At 42.6% G+C, this 25,103-nt stretch overlaps 1 protein-coding gene across 1 annotated transcript in view; it reads right to left on the reverse strand.

Annotated features, from left to right (window-relative positions):
* The window catches only part of Iqch (IQ motif containing H), a 189,672-nt gene that overhangs the window by 24,658 nt on the left and 139,911 nt on the right, over positions 1-25,103 (reverse strand). Inside the window, exon 18 of the mRNA XM_051155744.1 lies at positions 7,666-7,836. Coding sequence (XP_051011701.1) covers positions 7,666-7,836 — 171 coding nt within the window. The remainder of the gene's footprint in view (positions 1-7,665; positions 7,837-25,103) is intronic.

The following is a 25,103-nucleotide window of genomic DNA, read 5'->3' on the forward strand; positions in this document are numbered from 1 at the left end:
TTTCTTGTGACTTTTCATCAACATTTATTTCAAACCCTATATGTGAACATCCCTGTCAGACCGTGGGTGAGGATGCTTTTCCCTAACAAATGTTAGGCCCTCACAGGCTAACATATTTTGAGTCATATATTGCCATTAGGATTGTCCCATCTGTACTTACTAGGATGTTTTTATTTTCAGCAGACATACAAACACATAACTGTTTTTCCTATCAGTGGTGTACCAAGTAATATTTGATACATGTATGCATTTCACAATACTTAAATCACATCAAGAATTTTATCTCCTCAAATATTTATCAGTTATTTCTTTGTAGTACAAATTTTCAAAAGTTCTTTCTTGAGTTATTTTTTTTCTTTTTTAATGTGCTGTGCATAACTGCTGTCATGATTCACAACATTGTGGTGACAAGGGCCAGCTAAGAGAAGCTTCGACTCAGCTGGCTAGACTTTACTGTCCCAGGCTGTGCCATCCACCTGCCTTCACAGTGAAGGCGCAGCAGAAGTCCAAGCCTTTGCACATGGATGTGAACTGCAAGCACACTGGGATTGCACTGAGCTGCTGAGCATATAATTGTGTGGTAGTTACCATGAATTCACAAGGTAATTCCACCCAAGGTAATTTTTGTCTTCTAAACGTACGCTACCTTAGTATATAAATAGTCACAGGCAGTATTATGGCACAGTCAATGAGAGAGGCAGGAAAGTAGCTGGTAGGTAGATGACCCTCTGTACTGTGCTTCTTGGTCATAAAGCATAACAAAACAGCTCATGGACTAGCAGAATGTGACTTCTGGATGTCAATAAGACCAGGCCACCCAAGGCCACTGCTTGGTATAAACAAACTGTTGTCCCCCCAACCCACCGCCCCTGCCACACATAACACCTCTTTTCATTTCCTGAGTGTAAAATGCATGAAGAACAGGAAAAGACTCAGGATATTTGCTATGTCTCTTAGTTGCTATATATTTCTCATCATTGTCACACCACAGCCCGTGAGTTTATTACCCAGTAGTTCTAGAGATGAGGGTACAAGGAGAATTCCACAGTGGACAGAACATGTGGAGTCAGGAACACAGTGGCTCAAAACCTGTGAGGCCATTGACTATCTGTACAATCCTGAATTTAACAGTTAACGTCTGAATCTGACAATGCCCCGCTTAGCACTGTGTCTGAAGTCTGATGATTCATACCTACTATTCTTGTCTCTATTCCTTTGAAAGGAATTTAGACCATAAATAAATATTATTTCCTAGGCTGTTCCTTCCTCTATTGGTACCACTTGTCTCCTGGGATTCTGACCATCACCACAAGATTTATTGGTTTTCCTCAAACCAAGCATCATTTTCTTACTCAGATGTCTTCAGGGTCGTCTCCTTGCCTTCAAGCTGAAATCCAGAGCCTCGTTTAGTGGGCAGACTCTTCCAGAGTCTCAGTGCACTGTTCTAACCCCTGCCTTCTGGTTCTTCACCATGCCCTAAAGGAACCACAGGTCTTCTCAGGCATGCCTTTACTAACAGAGGCCATCTCTTCCTTTCTACTCACTGACTACATTAGACTTTAAGGCCTGACCAATTTCCATGTATGTTTGAAAAGCCTCCTGACCCAACCAGGCCCTCATCATCCTGCAGGAGCAGCCACTCTAAAGGCACCTGTAGATGGCCTTGTGGGTTTTCTTTGTAAAAATGTATATTATGGTCATGTTTTAGTATATAAACCGCTCATTTCTAGAAAAAAGATGGCTCATGGTTTTAAGCGATTTGATCTTCTCCATACTCCCTGTTACTTATTCAGACATCGGTGCTGCCTAGGAAACATGCTCATGCTTCCTTTTAAATGCTACAGCTCCTTCATGACCACTCAGCCCATCCTGTCACTGAGCTTGGCTGAGCTCAGACAGATGGAAAGACAGTGGGTGACACTAACTGGAAAGCGATTCAGTCACAGGGACATGGCTCTCCCTTTGGAAAGAGTGTTCTGAAGCCTCGATCAGGCTTCTAGGAAGGAACTGAAGCGCCTAGGAACTCCAGCCCTGACTCTGAGACAGCCTGCACATTAAACCTTGGCTTTCCCATTGGCTTGCTAAATAATCTTTAACATGTGTTTACCTTCTCTTAACACAAATCTTCATATCTAAAAATGAACATAATAGTTCATGCCTAATATATTGGGTTATGAGCAAGTTCCTGTGAGGGTTTTGGTGAAGAACATGTGGGGTTAGGCTTAGCGCACTGTGTTGCTGCCCTCACCCTATGCTCTGTGGCAGAGCCAGGCACTGCCCTTCATAAACCAGGAGCGCTTTGCCACTTGTCCCATTTTCCTTCATGCTTCATGTGTTGGATGAGAGACCTTCTGAATTTACTTCTAATTGATTCTTGCTGAGTGTTGACTGATACAGCTAAGTGATAACTGATAAAGTCTTAGGTATGGCCTGCCATAGCAATATTACCCCCTTCTAGAAGTTTCTGCAACAACAATAAAAACCAACCTAAGGACCTTTTCAAGAAAGGCTGCAGAATGGGATATTGGCCTTTCCTGTTTACTCCCAGGCTGTGTTCCTCCTTCTGTCTTCTGCAGCCAGCTTTCTACAGACAACCCCATTCTCTAGGACCCACAAAATCAAACTGCTCAGGAGACCTTGAGCACTGGTTAGCCTGTCCTTACTTACAACTAAGGAAACTGAGGCCAGAGAAAAGATCAGAATTCATGATCCCTGAATCCCAGATCAACACTCTTTACTCGAAATTCCCACTGACTGCATCTGGAATGTGTGAGATCTCAGGAAGTTAGCCTCCATGAAAACAGAAGAAACAGCACACACAATATTATCACTGTTAGTCTAGTCTTATTAAACTACCTTTCTAAATCACAATCTAACAAGGATGCTTCAAGCTAAATAAAAGAAGCCCAGAATACTCTTTTCACTGGAGAATATAATTTTGCTTCAGCCACAATTTAAATTGATTTAGTTCTGAGCACAGCGTCTGAAGTGTGGAGCGCATTCTATTTTCACCATGATACTTGTTTTGACAGTGATGCATTTCAGTTGACATAGCTGAAATCCTTATGTAATAAATCTCTGCCTGAAAATTAATCATGTTTATAATATTCTGAGAATTAATAACACCCATTGCTCAAATCATTAACTTAAAAAAGGAGCTTCCAAAATCTGTTCTCGGCAGTAAGGGACCACAAATAAATGAATGTTTGATAAAATAATCCAAGTAGCAGTTTAACAAGCGTAAACTGGAATGTGGCTGCAATAACACAGAACTATTGTTTAAGGGTTGGCAGAGGCTGATGAGGTTCTTATTCCAGTTATGAAGCAGGCATCCACATGCATAATGAACTGCTCTCTGAATTATTAATGTGTTGCTTATTTAGCCTCATCTGTCTAGAAGATAATGTATCCTAACTCTAATGAGTGATTGGTTTTGTACATAATTACAGTAGCAGCAGTAGTGGGGGAAATGTGTGCCTTCAACGAAGGACTTCTAAAAATAAAGTCATCACATAAACTCTGATGCGGTTGCATTCTATCAAAATCAAACCCGAAGCATTTGAGAATTCAAAATAAATTACAGGAGACAGAGTCATTATTAACATCATAATTTAACACAAAAGGTTTTACTTAATCATTCATTACAGATCATATCTGTTCAAACGCGTATAAATGACTTGGGTTGTTTTAAGATGTTAGCAAAGATGACTTTTTTTTATGGCCACTGAGCAACTGTGGTTTAGAAGGTCCAGGAAGGGAAGGGAAGAGTGAAAGTTGACAGAAAATGGTGATCTTTTATCCCAATTTCGAAGTTAATTAAAAGTTTTTAAAAATGAGCCCTCTGGGGTGTGTGTGTGTGTGTGTGTGTGTGTGTGTGTGTGTGTGTGTGTGTGTGTGTGTGTGTGTACCCATATGTACACGGGTGCACATGCATGTGAAGGTAGAGATGGACACTGAATGTCTCCCTCAGTCACTCTTTTCTTTTGAGACAGGGTTTCTCACTGAACTTGGAGATTACTGATTCCTCCAGGCAGCACTGCACCCAGATTTTTACGTGGGTGCCGGATATTGAAAAGAGGTCACCATGCTTGTGCAGCAAACACTGTACTCACTAACCCGTCACCCCAGCCCTCCTTTCTGTTTCTAAAATGTGAAGATCTGGGATTTCTCAGGCTTTATTTATGCCATCAAATATATTTTGTTGGTTGGATTGCTGGCTGTAAAGGAGTCTGTATTAGGTCATCCCTGAGCTCCCCTGAGAGTCTAGAGCAGGGTCTTTGTTCACTTGTCTGTTTGTTTTTGTCTCAACACAGCACATTATTAAAGGAATAGAAGCAAACCAGGAGCCCTTTACTTCATAGCTCTTAGTTCTGAGTGTGCTGCTATGATAGAGTGGGTTCATCATCATAGAAGCCGTCCTTGAGATACAGTGACTCCTTGTCTCTCCTCTTTCAGCCTTTAACAGGGGCCTGGTTGTGAGCCTGACAGTATCAGAGTGTGTTCATACTTGCTTAGGAAGTTTCAGGTTGGCTGAAAATTGTACTGTGTACACATATGTACATGTTTCTTTTTAAATAACTTATTGTATGTGTAAATATGCCTGGGGCCTGCATAGACACACACACACACACACACACACAGTGGTTCAGGCTGGCAGAATCTATTGCTTTCTGAAACCTAAAGCGCTTTAAGTTTATTCTCACCCAGAATAGCTTTTTTGTCATGATTCTGGAAACATTTTACTTCTTAAAGTTTACAATGCTTTTCTGTTTTGTGTAAGCAGTTCCTAAAAGTATATAATAGTGTTTTTGTGGGGCCAGACACCATGGAACTGGGAGGAGCTGATCTGGAACAGGAATGGGGTTGAGTAGTGGCCAACCCTAAAACTCGCATCTGAGAGAGGTAGGAGTAAAAACCACTCCCTCCCCTGCCCCAGGCCTGCATGTCCCTGCATTCGGGTCCTCACCTCTGCCACCTTTGAAGTGGTCACAGCGTGGTGGCCAGGTTACAGGTTAAATTTCTTCTCTTCCTCATAACCTTATAAGATCATATCCAGCAAGCACCTGGAATTATTCTTCATGCAAGTAACATTCCCAGCACCTTGACCCTGGACAATACTGTACACTCACAACAAAAGCCTCTACCCATTCCCCAAAGGTTTAAATAATAGCCTTTGCTCCTCCCAGTTAAACAAGCTGTTCAATAAAGCCTGCCTCCTGAGAAGTCTGTTTCTCACTGCACTCGCCCCAAGCCTGAGGTCTCCATCTCCCCCCCCCGACCCCCCGCAGTTCCTTCCTGCCTTGATTTCCCTCTCAGGCCACTGGTCTGATCACAGTGTTAAGGGATGGGGGGAGGAGTAGGAACCACAAGTCTTCACAGACTTCCCATTCTTGGTCTATAGCTAAGAATGACACCTAGAGGCAAGAGGAGGAAAATGGGGAATGCTGCTGATTTGAGGTACAACTACTAGCATGGCTCCCCAAAGACACACTCTGATGCAGTAGCTTGTCTTTAGAAGGTTATACTGCTACCAACTCAGCTTCCAGCTTCTTAGTGACGTAGAGTTTTACTTCATCTTTTCATCCAGCCCTGGACCAAGAGTTCCACAGATCCTTCTGGTGAGGAGAGACACTTCATGTAGAGGCAATTTCCTCATACCCAGCTCAGTTCTGCTTCTCAATAGACAAAAATTGAGGTGATCCCTAGGAACAAGGCCCTGGCTGCAATCTCACTGGAAGGCTGGATTGATATGGGTTAAAAAAAAAAAAAAAAAAAAAAAGAAGCCACATGAGTGCTCAAGACATCGACAGCCTCTCTAGGATTGTGCGGGTAGAGGGAAGAGTCAAACAGGCTCCTGTAAGCCTAAGAGGCATCTAGAGCTGAAGATGTTTAGCAGAAAAATAGGAGATGTTGCTCCCAAAAGGCTATGAGATAGAGTCCATTAAATACTGATGGCTGTAGACCAGGCTGGTCTTGAATTCACAGAGATCCACCTGCCTCTGCTCCTGAGTGCTAGAATTAAAGATGTCTGCCACCATACCGGCTTGGAATTCTTCATCTGGTTAATATATTTGGATGTCAGGTAGCACTTAATTTTCAAGAAGGACAGGAAGCCATTGCTTAGGAAGACATAAGAAACCCTTCAGTAGCAGTCAGGACAATTGTGTCTGCAGAGCCTCAAACACACCCTATACCAAGGGCCATCTTGCCCTATTGACCTTTATTCTTTTTTTCAATGACCTGCTTAGCTATTTTCACAAGCACTCACTCTCCTCATGGAGATCACTCTTTATATCCTGGATGCTATAGTTGGTAAACCTCACCAGTAGCAGATCTCAAGGCCTGTCATCCTAGTGATGACAAAGGAGACTATGGTGTAAAAAGGGAGAGAGATCATGGGAGGACTCATTAATCAGTCAAGGAAAACCATAGGATCCTGATCTTTTTAAAATCCAGGATAGAAAATGAAACCTCCAGTGCCAGAAATGGCTCACATCTGGTTGAGTCATTGGCCAAAGGAGCTCATGGAAACCCCCAAACATCTCAGGTGATTGCCAAGGCTGTTGGTTACTCTCCATAGCCTGATGGTATGACCTTATTGCATTGAACACAGAGAAGGCAATCTGGTGCCCAACTACAGCCTTCGCCCCTACTGACTAGTGTTCATGGTGCTGGAAGGTACTCTGCATGCTACCATTAACTCAACTATAAACCCTGAAGTCTACAGTAGTGATCTTGCCTGCATGATATGCTAGTGCAACAATGGCACAAATTTTGTACGAGTAGCCAACCACTCTGATTGTGTTTAAGATACACTCCAGGAGATGGAACCCATACCTGACAGTGCTCAGGTAGCCAAGAACCTGAGACTGAATAAGCCATGGACCTGTGGAAAAAACAAATACTGTTGTTCTGCTAAAGGAAAACAGGAATAAAATGACTTCTTATGACATTCTGCTATGTCCATACACCAGTGACTCGTTTAGCCATTATCAGAGAAGCTTCTTCTGGCACCAGATAGGAATTAACACAGAGACCCACAACTGGATAAAGATTTTGTAACACTCAGTCCTAAATGGGATCAAACTCTTCCCCTATAGGTTCAAGGAACTATGTGGAAGAGGAGGCAGAAAGGTTCTTCAGAGCCCTAGGGGATAGATGACTTCAAGGAAACAATGTCTTTTAGACACAACAGGACTAAAGCACATATGAATTCAGAGGAATATGGCAGCATGGACAGGTTCATTCCAGACAGGGTTCTCTGGTCTCCAAGAGGATGTACAGGGGAAGACAGCATACAGCTTTAAATAGCTTCACCTGAAGACTCTGAGCAGTCAAGTCTAAGAGTTTGGGTCTAGAATTCTAAGCTCAAAATGGAAATGAGGGCTAGAAAAATAGGGATGAGGGCTGTCAAAAACAGCTGGCTGTATAGAAAAATATGAAGAAAATTGGGAGATAACCAAACGGAAAGCCTGTGGCCTCCAGGCTTTCACACCCTGCTTCCTCTTTCTGGGTGGCCTCTCCCTTTTTATGGCAGAGATTGTCACATTTATGGACTTTGTTTTAAAATGGCTCAGTGACCTGTCTGGTGTTTATTCTCTCTTTGCTCACTTAGCAGTTGAGTACTGTTGAATGCCAGACCAACCAGAAAGAATTGTAGCTCACCAGCTCAGCCTGGATACTAAGCCGCTTCTTTTTCTTTCCTCGATCTTGATCAAAACGGGGCACTTCCAGGGTGCTCAGACTACAATCCAGATGGCCATTAGTCAGGTACAGGGTGAGCTGAGTCATGGCTAGCTGGTCACTGTAGGAGAGGTTGAGGCCTGTTGTCCATACCTAGGTAAAACACGAGTCAGAGAAGTAAAGGTCTGATGAGATGGGAGAAGAAAGAAAGCCACATCAGTCCCAACTAGGTCAACAGGCCAAACTAAACAAGTGGCCATGAATATTCTTGGAGTAGATGTCTTTGCTTCTGTTTCTATATCACACAGCTGAAGTATAGAGCTTGTGTCTTACATTAGAATGTATGTGATACGTAGGACGTTTAAAAAAATGAAAATACCTGGCCAAGACAATCTAATGGAGATCTTGGTGCATTTTTGTCTGCTTGTTTTTGTTTTGTTTTTTGGCCTGTGGTTTGTCATTTCAGAGGTGGACAGGACAAATGTTCTCTATTGAGATTGGATAAAAGCTAGAGAAGGTGGTAACTAAAGTGGAAAAGTGAGTGCAGATAGGATGGAGTAAGAAAAGAGAGCTTGCCTTGACTTTGGAAAAAACACGATGTCTCTGGGAATTTCAACGTGATTCTGATCAGGAAGTTACAGGTATAAGGTAGTAAATCCACTACCATCTTTACCTTATCAGCCTGCAACTCACAGTGCCCTCAACAGTGGCCTGATGGTAACATCTGGGACTGTGAGAGGACTATGACGCAATACAAGTTTAGATGCTGGGAAACACAGACAGGTTAGTTATACACTTGCTGATAGCTAATAGATAATTGAGTGGTGGTCATGAATTTATTTGACAGATAATAACTGAGCATCTACTATGCGTTTAACTGGAAGTGACAAAAGTAGGTCATGTGCTACCTCCTCCCTTTCCTTTAAGGTTACTTGTCACTTCAGACTTCTGTGAGATTCCTAGAATCCAACTTAGCTGAATGTTTAAGGTAGAACATGCAAGTCACTAGAGAGTCTAGGCCATGCCATCAAGATGACAGATCCACATGTGTTCAGTGACCCACAGCACAGTGTAATGTCCACTATAACAATGATTATGGAAGTAGATAGGACAGACTGCGTTTGCTTTGTGGAGTCCAGGCCACCTCCCAAGGTGACATTTGAGCTTTAAACTAGTAATAAAGCCATGGTTTGCACAGATGGAGAATATCTGGTGTGCCAGGTACTTCACAGACACTCTAATCTTTCTAGTTTAAACTACGACACATGCTACAAATTAAAAAATGTTCAAGAGGTACCTAAGTCCACACAGTAAGGGGTAGCACTCAGATTCTATTCATTTCTGTTTGGCCCACACAGCTCTTGGAGGAGAGGACATTGATGCTGTTGCACCAATGCTCCAGTCAAATTAAAAGTCAGAGTTACAGAGGATCAGAACATGTTCTTGTTTAGTGCAGTCCATGCCATGAAAGTGTCTTGTGGAGAAAACAAAGTATTGTATTTCTGGAGCATGCTGTAATTAGCCGTAATGCATTTTCACCATAGGAAGTTGGAAACCAACACATTTTCATGAAGATTTGATTAAATATTTTCTTCCTCTTGGAAAGCCTACAAGTGCCCCACTCACCAACTCTGTATGTTAAAATACATAATACATCTGCCCTAGAGTGGACTCCTCTCTTACAAATCTAGCAGTGAGTGACTTGAGTAAGCACTGAATGTAAATGGCGTCATTATAAGGATATTAAGAGGTCAAGCTGGTAAGGCCCCTTGCTAAACTGAAGCTAATTTCAGGGTCATATTCGCACAGTAATCCTCTTTCATAACAGCAAATAAATCACATTTGCAACAATTGTTAAAAACTAACTGCCAAGTATCTGCTGCAGTTGTAAACATCCTATTTGTCAACCTAAATATTTCCCGCCGTATGGCATTGCTTGTAAGTCAGATGGGGGCAGCTCCTGTTCCCTAGGAGGAGAAGGTGAACTTGCATTCCTGCGTATCCATTTCCTGAGTTTCTCTTGTCATGCTTTGGTGCTTTTGATAAAAAGGTGATGTATATACAAAATATTACTGATATTTTTTGTTAATGATATTGATGTTTTGATGCTAAGGCTTTTGATAAGAAGGCAGTATAGAGAAAGAGAACCAAGGAGTGAGAGCACCTGTACATGGCCCTCACAAGCAGCATACCTTTAGACTAGTACTGATGCTTTCTCAGTCTCAGTGTCCTTAAGTGTCAGGTACAAACAGTAATACTTACTACATGGAGTTTTGAAGAAAAAAAAAAAAAGAACAAAAAACTAAAACATATATAACATTGCCTGTTAAAGTAGAACACAAATGTTACCTATGATTACTAAACATCCCCTTTAAGAGGACAGATTCGTCACTGAGCACGGTGGTGCCATCCCATAATCCCAACACTCAAGAGGCTGAATCGATGAGGATCTTAAGTTCAAAGCCAGCCTGGACTAATAGTGGGAAATGCTGTATTTTAAAAAGATTCTTAGGAGGCATACTTTATGTGGCTGTCAGGTGGCACCATTTCTGTAACTGGTTTGTCTCACGGTGGCAGGCTTTGGGCTGTAACTGGTTTGTCCACGGTGGCAGGCTTTGGGCAAGGCTGCGATAACTCTATCTCCATTTTACTGGTGAGGGTACTGAAATCCAAAAGTGCTTCCTAGTATGCCTGAGATGGTAGAGCATGGCCAGAGCTCTAAATTTTCTAGAGCTCAGTATTTTTGCTTCCCCAGGCTGCCCTGACTCCTTGGTTCTGAAAGGAAACAGAACACATTTCCACATTTCCTTACGCCTTTCCCTCAACAGCAGGCTTGCCTGATTTGCTCAGATAATTGTTCCGTTCTCCATCTGGTTTTCCCTGCTGAAAACATTGCCCAAGGCATGCTTGTTTGTGTACAGGGGTTCCAATATCCCCCTCTAGATTGCTAGTCCTTTAGGGGAAGCTGCTAAGTCTTTGTCTTCCTGAAGCCCCCAGTGTGTGGGGTATGGCTGGCAACACAGGACGCATCCACTATTCCAGTCCCATACTGTGACTGAGGAGCAGGCCTCTAGGGACATTTTAAAGCTGAGTCCAGATTCAGATCAAACAGATAGGCCCTGCACCTCCTTGGTGCCTGTCCCTTGTTCTCATTGCCTCTTAACTTAATCTAATTTTTAAGTTTAAAATTCAATGTTAACTTTAAAAACTTACAGCTCCCTGCAGTGCATACTCTGTCACAAGCAAGCCATGACAGTGGCCTGTACAAAAAGCACTCTGAGAAGGGATCATGACTTGCTATGATGGCTTGTAATGGCTAAACTTGATGGATTAATTGATTAGATTTGAAGGTAAGGATAGGACAGGAAAGGCTTTTAAGTAAAACACCCGGTACAATCAGGTTACTTTATAGCTAGAACAGCTCTGGCATAGGTGGTAAGGGGTTCCACCTGGGCCACAGCCCAGCATCAAAGGTACACAAGAACCTACAAGTCTTATTTCTCGCCAGAAATCACTTGGTGATAGCTGTTTCTTTGGTGATTTTAAAAAATAAATTTGCCGAAACTAGCAAGGATGCTAGGGAAACACACATCAAGGCCTTAAGAACACAAACAACACAAAATATTCACCTCAGCATTACTTGTAATACTGAAACTTACAACTGTCCAGCACTTGGGCATTAGATAAAAAAAAATACAATATATCTAAATGATGAGATTGTGTGTGATATTATTATGAGATATGATGGCTGTGAGTAACGTTATGATACAGCGTGCACAAAAAAAGAAGAGAAGAAGTTGTGTAAGCAACATGACTTGAGCTTTGCAAAAATAATATGCACACGAGAGACTAGACGAGAATATTAGAACACATTGACCACCAGTGCCAGTATTAACAATTGTAACTGTACTTTGATGGATATTCTTAGACATATTCAAGACATGCTTTGTCTAACACAGTAGCTGCCAGTCACCTGTAGCCACTGGGCACTTGTAATGCCGCTGGTACAAATTGGGGTGTGCTGTTAATGAAAAAACACATGCTGGATCTCCAAGATTGAGGAGATAAGAAGGGATGTGAAACACCTCATGAATATTATTTTATGCTAATGAATGCTGAACTGATACTGCTATAGCTATTATGAGTTAAGTAAAAATGCTAAGATTATTTTTATCTCTGTAACTTGTAAAAATGGGACTTCTAGAAAATAAATGCACATAGCTTAACAATCCCTAGTCCATTGCAATTTCCCCAAAGAGGAAGGAGGGCCCAGTGTGGGGAGAGGAGGCCCTAGCTCTCCAGCTCCCTGACTGTGTTATGTCTGTATTCAGAGAACTGAGACAGACCAGAATTGTTCTACTTTCAAATTCTTTGGGATGACAAGGCAATAACATGCTCCTGTGCAAGAAAGGGTAAGAGAGAGACTTAATATAAAGCTCTTTTTGCCTAAGGTATTCTGGGCAGATGGAGGCGGCCTGCTCACCGCTGCTGCTCCTGCTTCTTCCTGGTGACAGGCAGGATGGATGGGTGGTGGAGCATGCAGATGTGGGCAGTTGTAATTTGGCCCTACATTCTGTAATCGTCTTCAAGTGCATGTAAAGTTCCATGGCAAAGAGTTTTGTTTTGCTTCTTGCTAGCATCAGGCTAAGGATGAGACTGAGGAGCTAGTTTATAGATTAGATAGTAGTCATTAAAGAACTAGAATTTGTGAGCTCTAAGATTCTGCAGATGTTTTACAAATTCATCTTCATATTTTTGTCCCCTTTTCTTCTCTATAGAGAAATTGAGGCTCCGGGAAGTTAAGGGTGATGATCCAAACTGATACTATCAAGTGTCTGAGATATACTTTTGTAATTCAAAATTAAGTCACCTTTTTGGGTGACACGTCCCTTGACTAGTTACTGGAGATTATGGTCCGAGTGCGTCTTTGAGACTAACTAGGGCTTGTAAAGATTTACCACTTGGTGGGAAAAATTTTAAAAAGACTTATCCCCCAAATTAACCATTCTTAAGGGATACATGCAGCACTGAGAATTCACCTACTTCAGAGCTGGCACCAGGCCTTCAGAGTAAATTGTGATATGTGGCCCCTCTCCTCAGCAGCCTGTTTGGCTGAGGGATGTAGGAATGAGCTCCCTTACCCATGCTTTTGTTCAGATTATGGTTCTAAATCCGATGGGGAATCTATTTTTGGACCATTTGATTCTTCCTAGAGAAAGGCCGAGCCGTCTGTCAGAACCATGGGCAGCACAGCAGTGGCTCAGCTGAAGACGCCAGGTTATATGTCTAGCACCTCTGGGGCTAGCATAATCCAGCTGTGGGTAGGCTGAGGTTCAGCATGTTCTTCTGGCTGGACTAGGAAGTGAGCAGAGGACTTATTTCCTACATACAGTTTCAGAGGCTGGGACTTTGCTGGAGGATGTTGAGCAGAGATGGGTGACATGCTTAGGTGTGTATTCTTGAAGAGTTGATATTCAATGAGAGAAGGGACCATGAGTGGCAAGGATGGTGACAAGGAGTCCAGTCAGGATGACACTGCCATAGTCTGGGTGGTAGATGGTGGTGCAAAGACCAGTGTGGAAACCATTAGGGGTGAAAGGACACAGACACATTTCAAAATCAGGCCTCAAAGGACATACTGATGGGTTTGATGTGGGACGTGAAGCAGAAGAATCAAAGATATCTCTGGTTTCTCCAGAAAATGGAAGGATTATTCCCTAGTAGGACAGACTGAGGACTACTTAAGGGGTAAAATCCAGGCTTCAGATTTAGCTGTGTTCAGCTTGAGACACTTTGTTCTGGTGGACAGGATGAGAGCTCAGGCACCTCTTCTTTCTCACTGTATTTTAGGAGCATGTGTTGGGCTACACTGTAGGCTTCAAGACAAACCAGGCCCTAGCAAGGAGGCTGCTTATCTCTGATGTCTATTTTTGAGCATGGAGTACCAGGCTTTCCCTGGCTGAGGAGACAGGTAAGGTCCATAGGACCTTATCTAAGAGACTGTGGCAGAGACAGGTCACCCTGTTTCTCACATGGTTCAGCCGAGATGCACCAAGCTTGAGAAGGATAGGACAGATGCCAGCAGTTGAAGATAAAGAGGACTAAAGATGATGTTGGTTTAAGGGAGGCAAATGGCCTCCTGGGTTGAGACTTTTGGACCAGAGTTACAAGGACTTGCTGAGGGTGCCAGACTTGCCTCTGCTGTCTGGTCTTCAGCAATTTTGTTCCCTCTCTCTGGGCCTACTTCCTTATCTATTAACACAGGCCAAAAGCATGGCTGCAGCTTAGTGTGCCTAGCACACATGAGGCCCTAGGTTCAATATCTAGTCCTGTCAAATCAAACTAAATGTAACAGGCCTAATGGTGTGGAACCCTGTGCTCTGTTGCAAGGAGACTACATGAGATAGTGTGTGACACTATTACTGCAGGGGTCTGACAGAGCCACGTCTGTTAAGCCCATGATCCTTCCTCCCATAGGACTGTGGAGACAGTGGGAGAGATTCAGGGCAGTGGGAGGGCTCAGTTGCTAGACTCTGACTTTGATATACTTGCCCATGTATGAGAGACAGGGAGCAGAACAGGCCCCAGCTTCCCCGAGAACATGAAGTTGTGTCCTTGGCATGTAAATGACATCTCTTCCCCGTCTAGGATCATTGAAATGCCAGACAGCATTGAGCGCTGTATGGTAGACACACATGACAATCCTTAAATAAGTGGGTGCACCACACTGAAAGAATTCTCAATTACTGAACTACTAATATGATTGTGATATTTAGTAAGAGTTGTTTGCATCACGTAAAAAAAAAAAAAAAAAATCAGTAGACAGAGGAAGCAGCTGCCTCTTGGCTTGTTGCCACCTAGTGGCAATTTCTGGGATAGCCCAGTGTCTTCTAGAAGGCTCCCTGATCAACAATTGAAGCAGCTAAAGTCCATCCTGGAGTCCTTCCCCATTCTCCTGTTAAAATGATTTGCCCAATAGGATGTCCTCCCCTCTGACCCACTTTCCTGGTAAGTGAAGACTTTCATGGAACATGCCCCTTGGCTAGTGTCCAGATATAAGTGAGTATATACCATTTGACTCTTTCTGCTTCTGGGTGAACTCACTCATTATGATCAGTTCTAGTTCAACTCATTTGTCCACAAATTTCAGGAATTCCTTGTTTTTAATAGCTGAGTAGTATTCCATAGTGTAAATGTACCACAGTTTCTTTATCCATTCTTCTACTGAGGGACACTTAGGCTGTTTCCATGTTCTGGCTATTACGGATAAGGCTGCCACGAACATGGTTGAGCTAGGTGAGAGAAGCATGGGAGAATGGGGAAATAAGAGGATCCAGAGGATCCTAGAAACCTACAAGAACAACATAATGATGGGCAGATCTGGGCCAGAGGTCCTGCTCAAACTATGGCACCAGCCAAGGACAATATGTACAGTAAACTTCGAACCCCTACCCAGATCTAGCCAATGGACAGGACATTCTCCACAGTTGAGTGGAGAGTGGGGACTGACTTTCACACGAACTCTGGTGCCCCATATTTGACCATGTCTCCTTGATGGGGAGGCCTGGTGGCACTCAGAGGAAGGATAGCAGGCTACCAAGAAGAGACTTGATACCCTATGAGCATATACAGGGGGAGGAGGTCCCCCTCAGTCACAGACATAGGGGAGAGGAGTAGGGGGAAAGCAGGAGGGAGGGAGGAATGGGAGGATACAAGGGATGGGATAACAATTGAGATGTAATATAAATAAATTAATAAAATATTTTTTAAAAATGGGAAGGGAAAAAAATGATTTGCCCTTAGGGCATGAGAAATCACGCTGCATGCAGCCATCTGTAAACAAAGCATCCGTCCTCGGACATCGCCTGCCCTGCTCAGAGCCTTATTGTGATTCTTAGAGTCTATGCGATCAGAGCCAACCAAGCACCTGGGTCCTGACTCTCAGCAGTCAAGGCCAAGTAACCCATCATGCCTAAGACTTCCGTGATTTTCAAAAGCTTATTTAGATTTTTAAAATATTTAATGGCAACTGGGTGGTGGTGCTGCAAGCCTTTAAGCCCTACACTCAGGAGGCAGAGACAGGCAGGTTTCTGTGAGTTCTAGGCCAGCCTGGTCTACAGAGTGATTCCAGGACAACCAAGGCTACACAGAGAAAACCTGTCTTGAAAAAACAAAGCAAAACAAAAAATTAATGGCTTTCAAGTATGAAAATTTGAAATAAAACAACAATAAGTGTTCAAAAAGTGTCCACAAAGAAGAATATGTAAGTCAAATGTAACAAAACTCTTTAAGAAGTAATGCTTAGATCAGATTCCATTGGGGAGCATTTGGACACACTTGACACAATGAAGACAAGTGAGACACCTGTAAAGCTGGAAAGACCCTGGGTGCCATGGCTCTTAGACTGACTTCATCAGCCCACCTCCTCACTTATGAGAACTGTCGGGGGTGGACCGATTTCCTGTAATTAAGTGAGGAACTGACCAGGAGCAAAGCCCAAGTTTGTAACCCTTGATCTCATACATCTGTGACACGTAGTTACCAACATTAATAAACCAGCGTTCTTCATGGTGCCAGAAGCTTCTCTGCCACTTTAGAAGTTCTTTCAGGATATGCCAAAATCACACTAGAAATTGATTTGGTTGTCTAAATGAAAAAAAAAATGGAAGTTTAAACCTGCAGCAGCAGTTGCAGCAGCAGCAGCAGCAGCAGCAGCAACAGCAACAGCAGCACTTGTTCTTCACTTTAAAACACAATTTTAAATACAGTCTTGCATTTTCGGTTTACTATTCCAAGCTTCTTCTGTCATCACAATTTATGATCCTTGTGTTATTAAAAACTGATGGCCTACCTGGTGTTATTTATAATCTTAGTGTACAGAATTACACATTCAGTTTTTTTTTTTCCTGTTTTAGTTGTTTTGTTTTGTTTTGTCTTTTTTGGAAGGCCATTTTCTTATTTGGACACTGAGCACTAAACACTAATAAACAGGAAAATCTAACTTTTGTAACCAGTTCTTATAGGACTAGTGACTGCCTGTTCCTCCCTGCGATCCGTGTGGAACCCTCACATGGTGCTCTTTCACTTTTAGGCTGTCAACATCAGAACTGGTGACGATTGGCTCCTCTGAGAAGTGGCAATTATCATGTGCTTTAAATGACCTCTAAAAAAGGAGTTTTCAAAGCAGAAGGGCTCCTGTGTGCAGTCCTTATGGGCATGGAGGACTTTTGTGCAAAGCAAGGTCTTCTCTGAGTGAGGATGAGAGCACACAGCACAGGCCTCAGCCCTCACAATGCACTCCAGCGCAGGTCCTCTTTCCTCCCTGGGTTACTTAGCAGCTCTAATAAACTATAATCTCCCATAAACAATAATTTTGGTTGCAGACTCTGTGGGCAAGGAACATGCATCGTGAAGGTGATGGCTTTGTAGATGGTCTAGCCCAGCTGCTTTAGAGCCTAGGGGCCAGGCTTGGAAAAGGAAGAGACATCCCTGGGAGCAGCGTTCAGAGCACGGCTCAGAGCTCTTGATGCTACGTCCAAGGCTGCTTTATTTATGTTTGAGCAATTCCTAGAGAAGAAACTGAGACTAAGAACAGGAGCCTGTTTTCCATTTCTGTATCCTGACTAACACCTAGCATGGCACTCCTGATAGAAGTCATGCCAGTCTGTCTTCATTGGACGATTAAATAACATGGGAAGAGGTCTTAGTTAATCCTCAAAAGCTAAACTTACAGTGTTTATCCTGCAACCTATCCATTCCACTAGCAGGCATACAACCAAAGAAAGGAAGCATATTTCTGCAAAAACTTGCATGAATGCTCAAAGCAAAGATCATTTTCTTTCCATTATCTGAGAAGAAGTTAAGAACAAATTCTAGAGCAAACAGCTGAGCTCCTGAGTCTGCCGTAACTGCCTCTGGCAGTCAGGAGTAAGAAGGATCACGGCCCAAACCACATTGTGCCAGCCAGGCTCTTTCAGTAACCAGGACAATCATCCTTTAACTGGTGGCAAAACAAAATGTGGGATAGCCATAGAGTAAGAATACTGCTGAACCATGAAAGAGAATGATTGGTACAACCAACACCTGCTGCCACATGAGTGAACCTCAAAATCACTGTACTTGAAAGAGAAGTACCAAAAGACCACCCACTGTATGATCTCACTTACATGAGAGGCCTAAGATAATAAAATCCAGAGAGACAGAGAATAGTTCACAATGGCTAAGGGGGAGAGGGATGGGAAACGACTGCCAACGGTTCTATTCTCATTGGGTGGGGAGTAAAATAAACGTAAAATTAGACAATGGCGATGTTGTGTCAAGTTTGAATACATGTAAAACTACTAAATGTCTTCTTCGAAAAAGTGACCTTTATGGCATAAGGTATATCAGTAAAGCTGCTGAACATGCATCCACACAACCCAGTCTCCAGAGGGCCCACTGTAGTATTAGACATTTGCACAAACCCGTGTGTCCCTAATTTGAATGTGGTTGACTATAAATGATAACTGAATGAAGAGGTCTCTGATAAACCACCTCTCAAACAGCCTTCTGGGTTTGCTCCAGGTACTCTTCAAGTCAGAACCTTATAAAACTTTTCTATGTACGTTCAACAAATATCTGCCACATACACTATGGCTAACTAGTGACCAACTATACACAGGGCTTATTAAGCAGCCATGGGATGAGGAGAAAGAACTCATTAGCATAGTATCATATGCATAGTGTCAGGTAGACTCAGTGCCCTCTAAGGACAGTGTCACTCTTTCAAAAGCCAGGCTATTTCCTCCTGCTCTGCACCTCAGGTGTTAATTTTGTGTCAGGACCTCTGGGCTGGGCACCATCAGAGCCACAAGGAAAGCAGAGCTGGTTATACTGGTGAGCACCTGGCACAGGAACACTGTGTCCTGGACATACCCTACACCTTCTCTCTCTGCTCATTCCCCACAGACTGTATCAGGTACTCCAAGTTTCTATGTCCTCCACAGGGACCCTCTCATTCCCATCAGTTTAGTCCCATAATTTAGTAAATCCTGATTAATTTGGTGGTGGTGGAGGCATGACTTCTGGGTGATGTGTTTATCCTAGTGCAGCCTTTGGAGGTTGGTTAGCTGGAAGTGAGCCAGGATTCTACTTTGCCACTGCTGCCTACAGAGTCATGTGTTTGAAAGAGTGGGCATCTTATCAAGATATTATGTCATCATTTTTTATGGCTGTATTATTTAGGAAACGTCCTATTTGATGTCATGTAGGACAGACTGCAGCAAGGAAATGCAGGGAAAGGAAAGAAGGGAAGTGGGTGTGTACCAAGGGCTGTTAAGCGCAAGGCACTGTGGTGTTCTCATCGCCTTCACAACAGCCTTGTGAAGTAGATATTAAATATATGTCTAATAGAAGTGGAAACAGAGGCTCAAAGATTCCAGGAATGTGCTTTCAGCTCCTAGCTAAGATAGGGCTGGGCTAAATTCCAGAGCACAGGTTTTCCCTCCCATGCTTGGTCCTGATGATGACGTTGCTTGGCCAGAGAAGTCATGTCAGGAAGCTCCACCAGTTACTATATAGCTCTAAAGCCAGGAGGGCCCCCAATTTACTGTGCATTTGGGGGAAGACACTTAACACCCTTCTGCCTTACTTTCTCATTACTCATCTGTAAAGCACTTTGGGAATGTGTATTTCCACAGATGTGTAAGGACAGAGAAATGCTGTCCAAGGCTCCTACTTCTGATTAGTAACCCCTGAACCTATTTCCAGAAGTGCATGGGTGAAGCTTTGTGGCCTTGGAAGACATTCTAGTAGATCACTGCTGACTGAAAGTCACCCTGGACTTTCACCTGAGTCAGTGTGGGGAGTCTTGCTTTCCTGCCTGCCTTCCCTGGGCTCTGCCCCATATTGACCTTCGGCTGTCACTGATCCCTGGGTAGATTTCTAACAAATGAACAAACAGAATTAACCAGAAGAAGGTAGTTTCCCTTCCTTCCTCTTTTCTATCCTATTTTTTCTACTTCTCTTCTACCCCCACTCACCATACTGCCTCTTAATGTGTTGTTTCATCTCAGGAGAATACACCAGAAGGCTCTCAATTACTGCGCCTAAGTATCAAATCTGAGTTTTAACTGTTTGTTCCCACTAAGTGTTTTACATAGAAAGCAACTGTGAAATAGCTTTTTTCATATGTCCTTCCAATTTTTTTTCATCCATTGATGTTTACCCCCAAGAACTCAGGGTGGCATACACTCTAGGTCTTTAATGTGACTAGAAGTTTCACGTTATTTTTTTTGAAACCATCTTTCTTTTCAGCTTTAGAAACAACTTCATGTTCTGCACATGTCTGTTGCAGAGGGTAAGGAATTGTATTGCACTGGTAAACAGTGGAAGAGAGTCAACACATGCTTTGTCCACGTGTGGGGAAGGGTTCTGCTGTCCAGCCTGGAGGTAGCTGCTGGCCTGAAGAGAGCTCAGCTTTCTTCAGCATTCTGTCTTCTGTGCTTTCCCTAAAGAGGGGGTGGGTTTCATTGATGTGTTGGGTTTGTTTTTTTGTAAAGGTTCCTTATTCTGCCTGAACAGATTTCAGTGATTGACTTAATATCATTTATATACTTAGAAATTTGAATAGAAACTTTGAGAGGTTAAAAACTGTCCTCTGTTAAGTGGGTCCTCCAGCTCAGTTAGGACTGTGGCAAGGCAGGCAGATTAGCTCTCAGGAAGGGTGTCTTTTATTGGCTCCTAAGGATTTGGATGCAACAGTCAGTACAGTAAATCTTATGTTTAAGAAAATGAAATATACGTTAAAAGTAACATACATATTGTTAAAACATTTCTATTTATGCAAAAGATTCATGTAATTTTATAACAAATTTTAAGTGCTGTGTTAGACTGTACTAGTAACAGATGTTCAACCACATGTTTACATTGTTGTTTTACTGAAAAGTCATGCAATACCTGATATTTTATTTTTTTAAACATCATATCAATGCCATCACATTTTAAGTTTGCTCAAATTAGTTTTTACTAGAAAAACATAATTAATTTAAAATAACCGAAGGCTCTTAAAAACAAACACTGCTAATAGAGCTAGAAGATTTTGTTAAAGGAGCGCCTTCAGAATTCCAGGCTCTTGTGCCACTTCTTGTTCTTTTTCTACAAAGACAGATGGTGTCAGTAATTGCCTATATATTTAATTAAGTTAAAAAGCTACATAGCAAGGGCTTGGCAGCAAAACAAAACAAGACACAGGACATTTTGTGTTATGAACAAAGAAAGCAAAGGAGCAGACACTGGTAGCATAAGACAGCATGCCCACCCGGTAGACCCTCAGGTACCCATATGTACTGGATGTGGCTGCCTCCTATCATGTCATTAGAAGGGCGAGGATAAAACCCGTGCTACAAACATCCACAGCAGCACAGTTACATTTTTGATCAACCGGAGGAGAATGATCCTACCTGTTGAGGCCCTACCATTTGACCTAACCCTTGAGTCCTCCCCCCGCTCCCCCGTTTTGACCTAATACTTGAGCGGTTACTCTAAACCCCTCTTACATTATTTGTCAGGGATTTCTCACCTAGCAGGCTAGCTAATCATTGTGAAATTATTATGGGTGTGTGTGTGGTGGGGAGCAGCTACTTGTAGAAAGTGGTTTGGAAAACTGAGTTAACCATTCTTGTGGTGTCTGTTTTCAATGTTCCCATCCCGTGAATCCACCTTCTGGCTTAATGGCAATATGGTGCTCCCAGCTGTGGTATAGTATACGGGCTGCACATTTAAACTCTTAAAGCTTAAAAATGGCTACCACAACACTGATTTTATTCCATTTCTCTTAGTCATTAACATTTAACGATTACCTTATGTGCTGAGCACAAGGATAGAATATATTAACAAAAATAGGAGATGTGTTTTTCTGGCTTTAAGCTGTTCAACTCAATTCAACAAGCATATTGAGGAAATGCAAGAGAACAGACATTTTCTCTGCTGTGTGCTGGGGAGGGGGCATTGTGTTTACACAGGAGTCATCCCCAAGCCTGTGCAGCACCACAGTGTCTGCTGGGAAAGACCATAGGCTCTGTAGTCACATATGCTATGGTAGGAGCCCTGAATTAACCACATCATAGCTGCGTGACCCTGAACACAACACTCTAGTCTCAGTTTCCTCAGTTGTAAGTTAGGGGTAATTATACTTTCTTTTTTTTTTCCAAGACAGGGTTTCTCTGTGTATCTTCAGCTGTCCTGGACTCACTCCATAGACCAAGCTGGCCTCAAACTCACAGAGATCCACCTGCTTCTGCTGCCTGAGTGTTGGGATTACTGGTGTGGGCCACCATGCCTGGTTAGGGATAATAATTTACAGTGGTTGTTAGTGTGTGTACCCTGACCATTAGTACTATAGCTCAGCTCTAAGACACTAGAGGAATAAGTAGCAGCTGAAAGGGGATTAATTAAAGTAGGCTTCCATGCAGAGTTGAGTTTTGAAGGAAGGGAACTTAAAATTTGCATAGTAACAGACCAAAAAAAAAAAAAAAAAAGAAAGAAAGGCAAGTTGGGATGAAAGTGGATTGTGAGGTAGGACAAGAATACACTTAATGAAAACGGAGTCACTAACCCTGCATGTTTTAGAGTATCCTATGGATGTGATAAAAAAACAAACAAACCAACCCACAAATGGTGCCATACTTATTGCAGGAGAGAATGGTTCATCATGTTTGAAGAAACAGGTAAGCCCTGAGGCAAATTATCCTGTATATCATCACCCCAACAGTATGGTACAGGAAAAATTAAAGTTTGAGTGTTTTGTGGAGCCCATTTAACTCAACAGCAATGGACAACCTGACTAAACATGAATAGGAAACTGAACAGAACATTTTCTGAAGAAGACATATGATTCTAATTCAACTAATTATCACTGAAATGCACATTGGAACCGTGAGATATTTCCTGTTAGAATAGCTATTGCCATAGGGTGGGTATGGTCCATTCACTCCCCTGGCTCTACACAGAGAGAGGTCCATGTGCTGGAAGCCTGGTCCCTAGTATGATGGAATTTATAAGGGTCATGTTGTAGTGGGAGGTAAGTAGTTGATGGGTGACCCATTCTCATGAATAGATGAATACTGGTCTTGCAGAGTAGAAAGGGCGAGTTCTCTACAGAGCAGGCGACTCTAAGGGAGTCTTGCATTCCTTCTGAATTTCTCCTTTAGAAAATCATCTATTGTTATCATTATTACATGTGTGTACATGCACGCATGATGTATATATGCACAAACATATATGTACACTAAGCATTTCATATATGTGGCATGAGCCACAGCATGCACATGGAAGTCAGAGGGCAGCTTTATGGAGTTGGTTAGTTGGCTCTCTCCTTTCATCTTTTATCTTTATGTGAGGTCCGGGGACCCAACTCAGGTTGTTAGACTTGTACAGCAAACATCTTTCTGGCTCTTTTGCTTTCTGTCTTACCATGGACAGTTAAAGGGAAATTTTTTAACTAATGTAGATTTCCATGTGGAATTGATTTTTGAGACATATTTTGAGGGTAGGGGAGATGTCTATTAACAGGCAATAGAAGACAGACAGACAGAAAGAAAGAAAGAAAGAAAGAACAAAAGAAAGAAAGAAAGAAAGAAAAGGAAGGCAGGCAAGTTGAAATGAAGATAAGTATGGGAGGTAGGAAAAGAATGCATGTGCATTTGGATGTGCTCTCCATCCACCATGGCGTTGTGGAGCATGTCTGTAATTCCAGCACTAGGGAGGTGCTTATAGTTGAATAATACTGTATGCTACCAGGGCAGGCTCCATGCCTAGGAATAACTGGCCAACATAAAACAAACTCAGTGTAGTTTTGTGGACTTCCTATTTAATTTTGCTTTGTTTTTTGTATGTTTTGCCTTATTGGTCGTTTGCCTTTGTGTTTTGATTTTCAGTTTTGTTTTTCCTGTTTCGTTTGTTTGTTTGTTTACTTTTGAAAGAGAGAAAATAAAGTTGTGTGGGGAGGGAGATATGGAGGGGGAAAACATGATCAAAATATATTATATGAAAAAATAATTTCTTTGCCAAGTGATGGTGGTGCATACCTTTAATCCCAGCACTCAGGGAGGCAGAGGCAGGCAGATCTCTTGAGTTCAGTGCCAGTCTGGTCTACAAAGTGAGTTCCAAGACAGCCAAGCCTAACCCTAACCCTGTCTTGAAAAACCAAAAAAATATAATAATAATAATTTGTTCAATAGAAAGCTTCACATTGAATAAAAATAAAAAGCTACTGTTGATGCTGTACGGCGCCATGACTGTAGTTGGTAATCCTGCGCAGAAGTCTGGCATGCAGAAGTAGTCTCTCACAAACAAGGCAGCCAGATGAGCTGATGGCTATGTTACCCAACTTGATTGCGATAATCACGTTACAGTGTCCATGTACATTAAAATATCACAGCGTGTACCTTAAACACCTACAATTTTTATGTCATTTACACCTTAGTAAAGCCAGGGAGAAAGGAGGACAGCTTTGCAAGGGAGCACTCATCCTACAGAAAGTGAGGTGACAGCTGAAGTGGGAGGAGATAGCTTGTCCTGTTGCACGGCAAGGGGCACACCCTTGTGCAGGGACTCTTCTGGTCTCCCTTAGCACTACCAGGAAAGGGTTCCTGTCCCCATGCTCATTGTCCTCCTGAGGACTGCAGAAATGTGGATCTTCTGAGCAGTGCAGACAATGAGCATGCCCAGAGAGGCATTGGGAGAAGCAGCTAACAGAAACAAGGCTATTTTGGTTTAGGATGTGAAATGTCTCCTCAAAATGTTGATGCTCTGAAAAGTGGTGATATTTTGGGGTTCTGGGAACTTCAGGTAGTTGAGTGCAACTGGAAGAAGCAACTTGCTGGAGGCAAGTTCTTGAGAGTTCTGTCTTCCCCAGGTCCCTATGTGCATCCCTCTTCTTCCTGTCCACCAGGAGCTAAAGAAACTCCTCTTCCACAGGAACACACCATAAGGTTCTGCCCAAGTGAATGGGGCTGAGAAACCATGGCCTGAACCTTCTGAAACTTGACTCAGATAAGTCTTTCTTCCCTTACACTGTTTCTCTATGGGGGTTTCTATAACAGTGACAGAAAGGTAACTGAAACAGGCTCACTGTGTATAGATCCACAGCCTGCCCACCTAAGATCTGAGGTGTAGGCTTGGATTCAAGCTTCCTAAATATCAGGGTTTATAAGGTAAGAAGGTTAATAAAACATTTAAAAATAGCCATGTATGGTAACACTATATGCATAGTAAAGTTGGCCACTTGTTCACTAATCAATATTAATGTAATTTCCCACTATAAAGCCTGTCACCATGTCCTGGTGTTTATTGCTGAAGTTCTCATTACTGCCAGTATCATCATCATTTGTATGTTGCAGGTCTCTGTCACTGACACAAAGATACAAACCCTCAAAGGGGAC

The sequence above is a fragment of the Acomys russatus genome, chromosome 14 (genome assembly GCF_903995435.1).
Source record: "Acomys russatus chromosome 14, mAcoRus1.1, whole genome shotgun sequence".
In the NCBI taxonomy this organism is placed as follows: domain Eukaryota; kingdom Metazoa; phylum Chordata; class Mammalia; order Rodentia; family Muridae; genus Acomys; species Acomys russatus.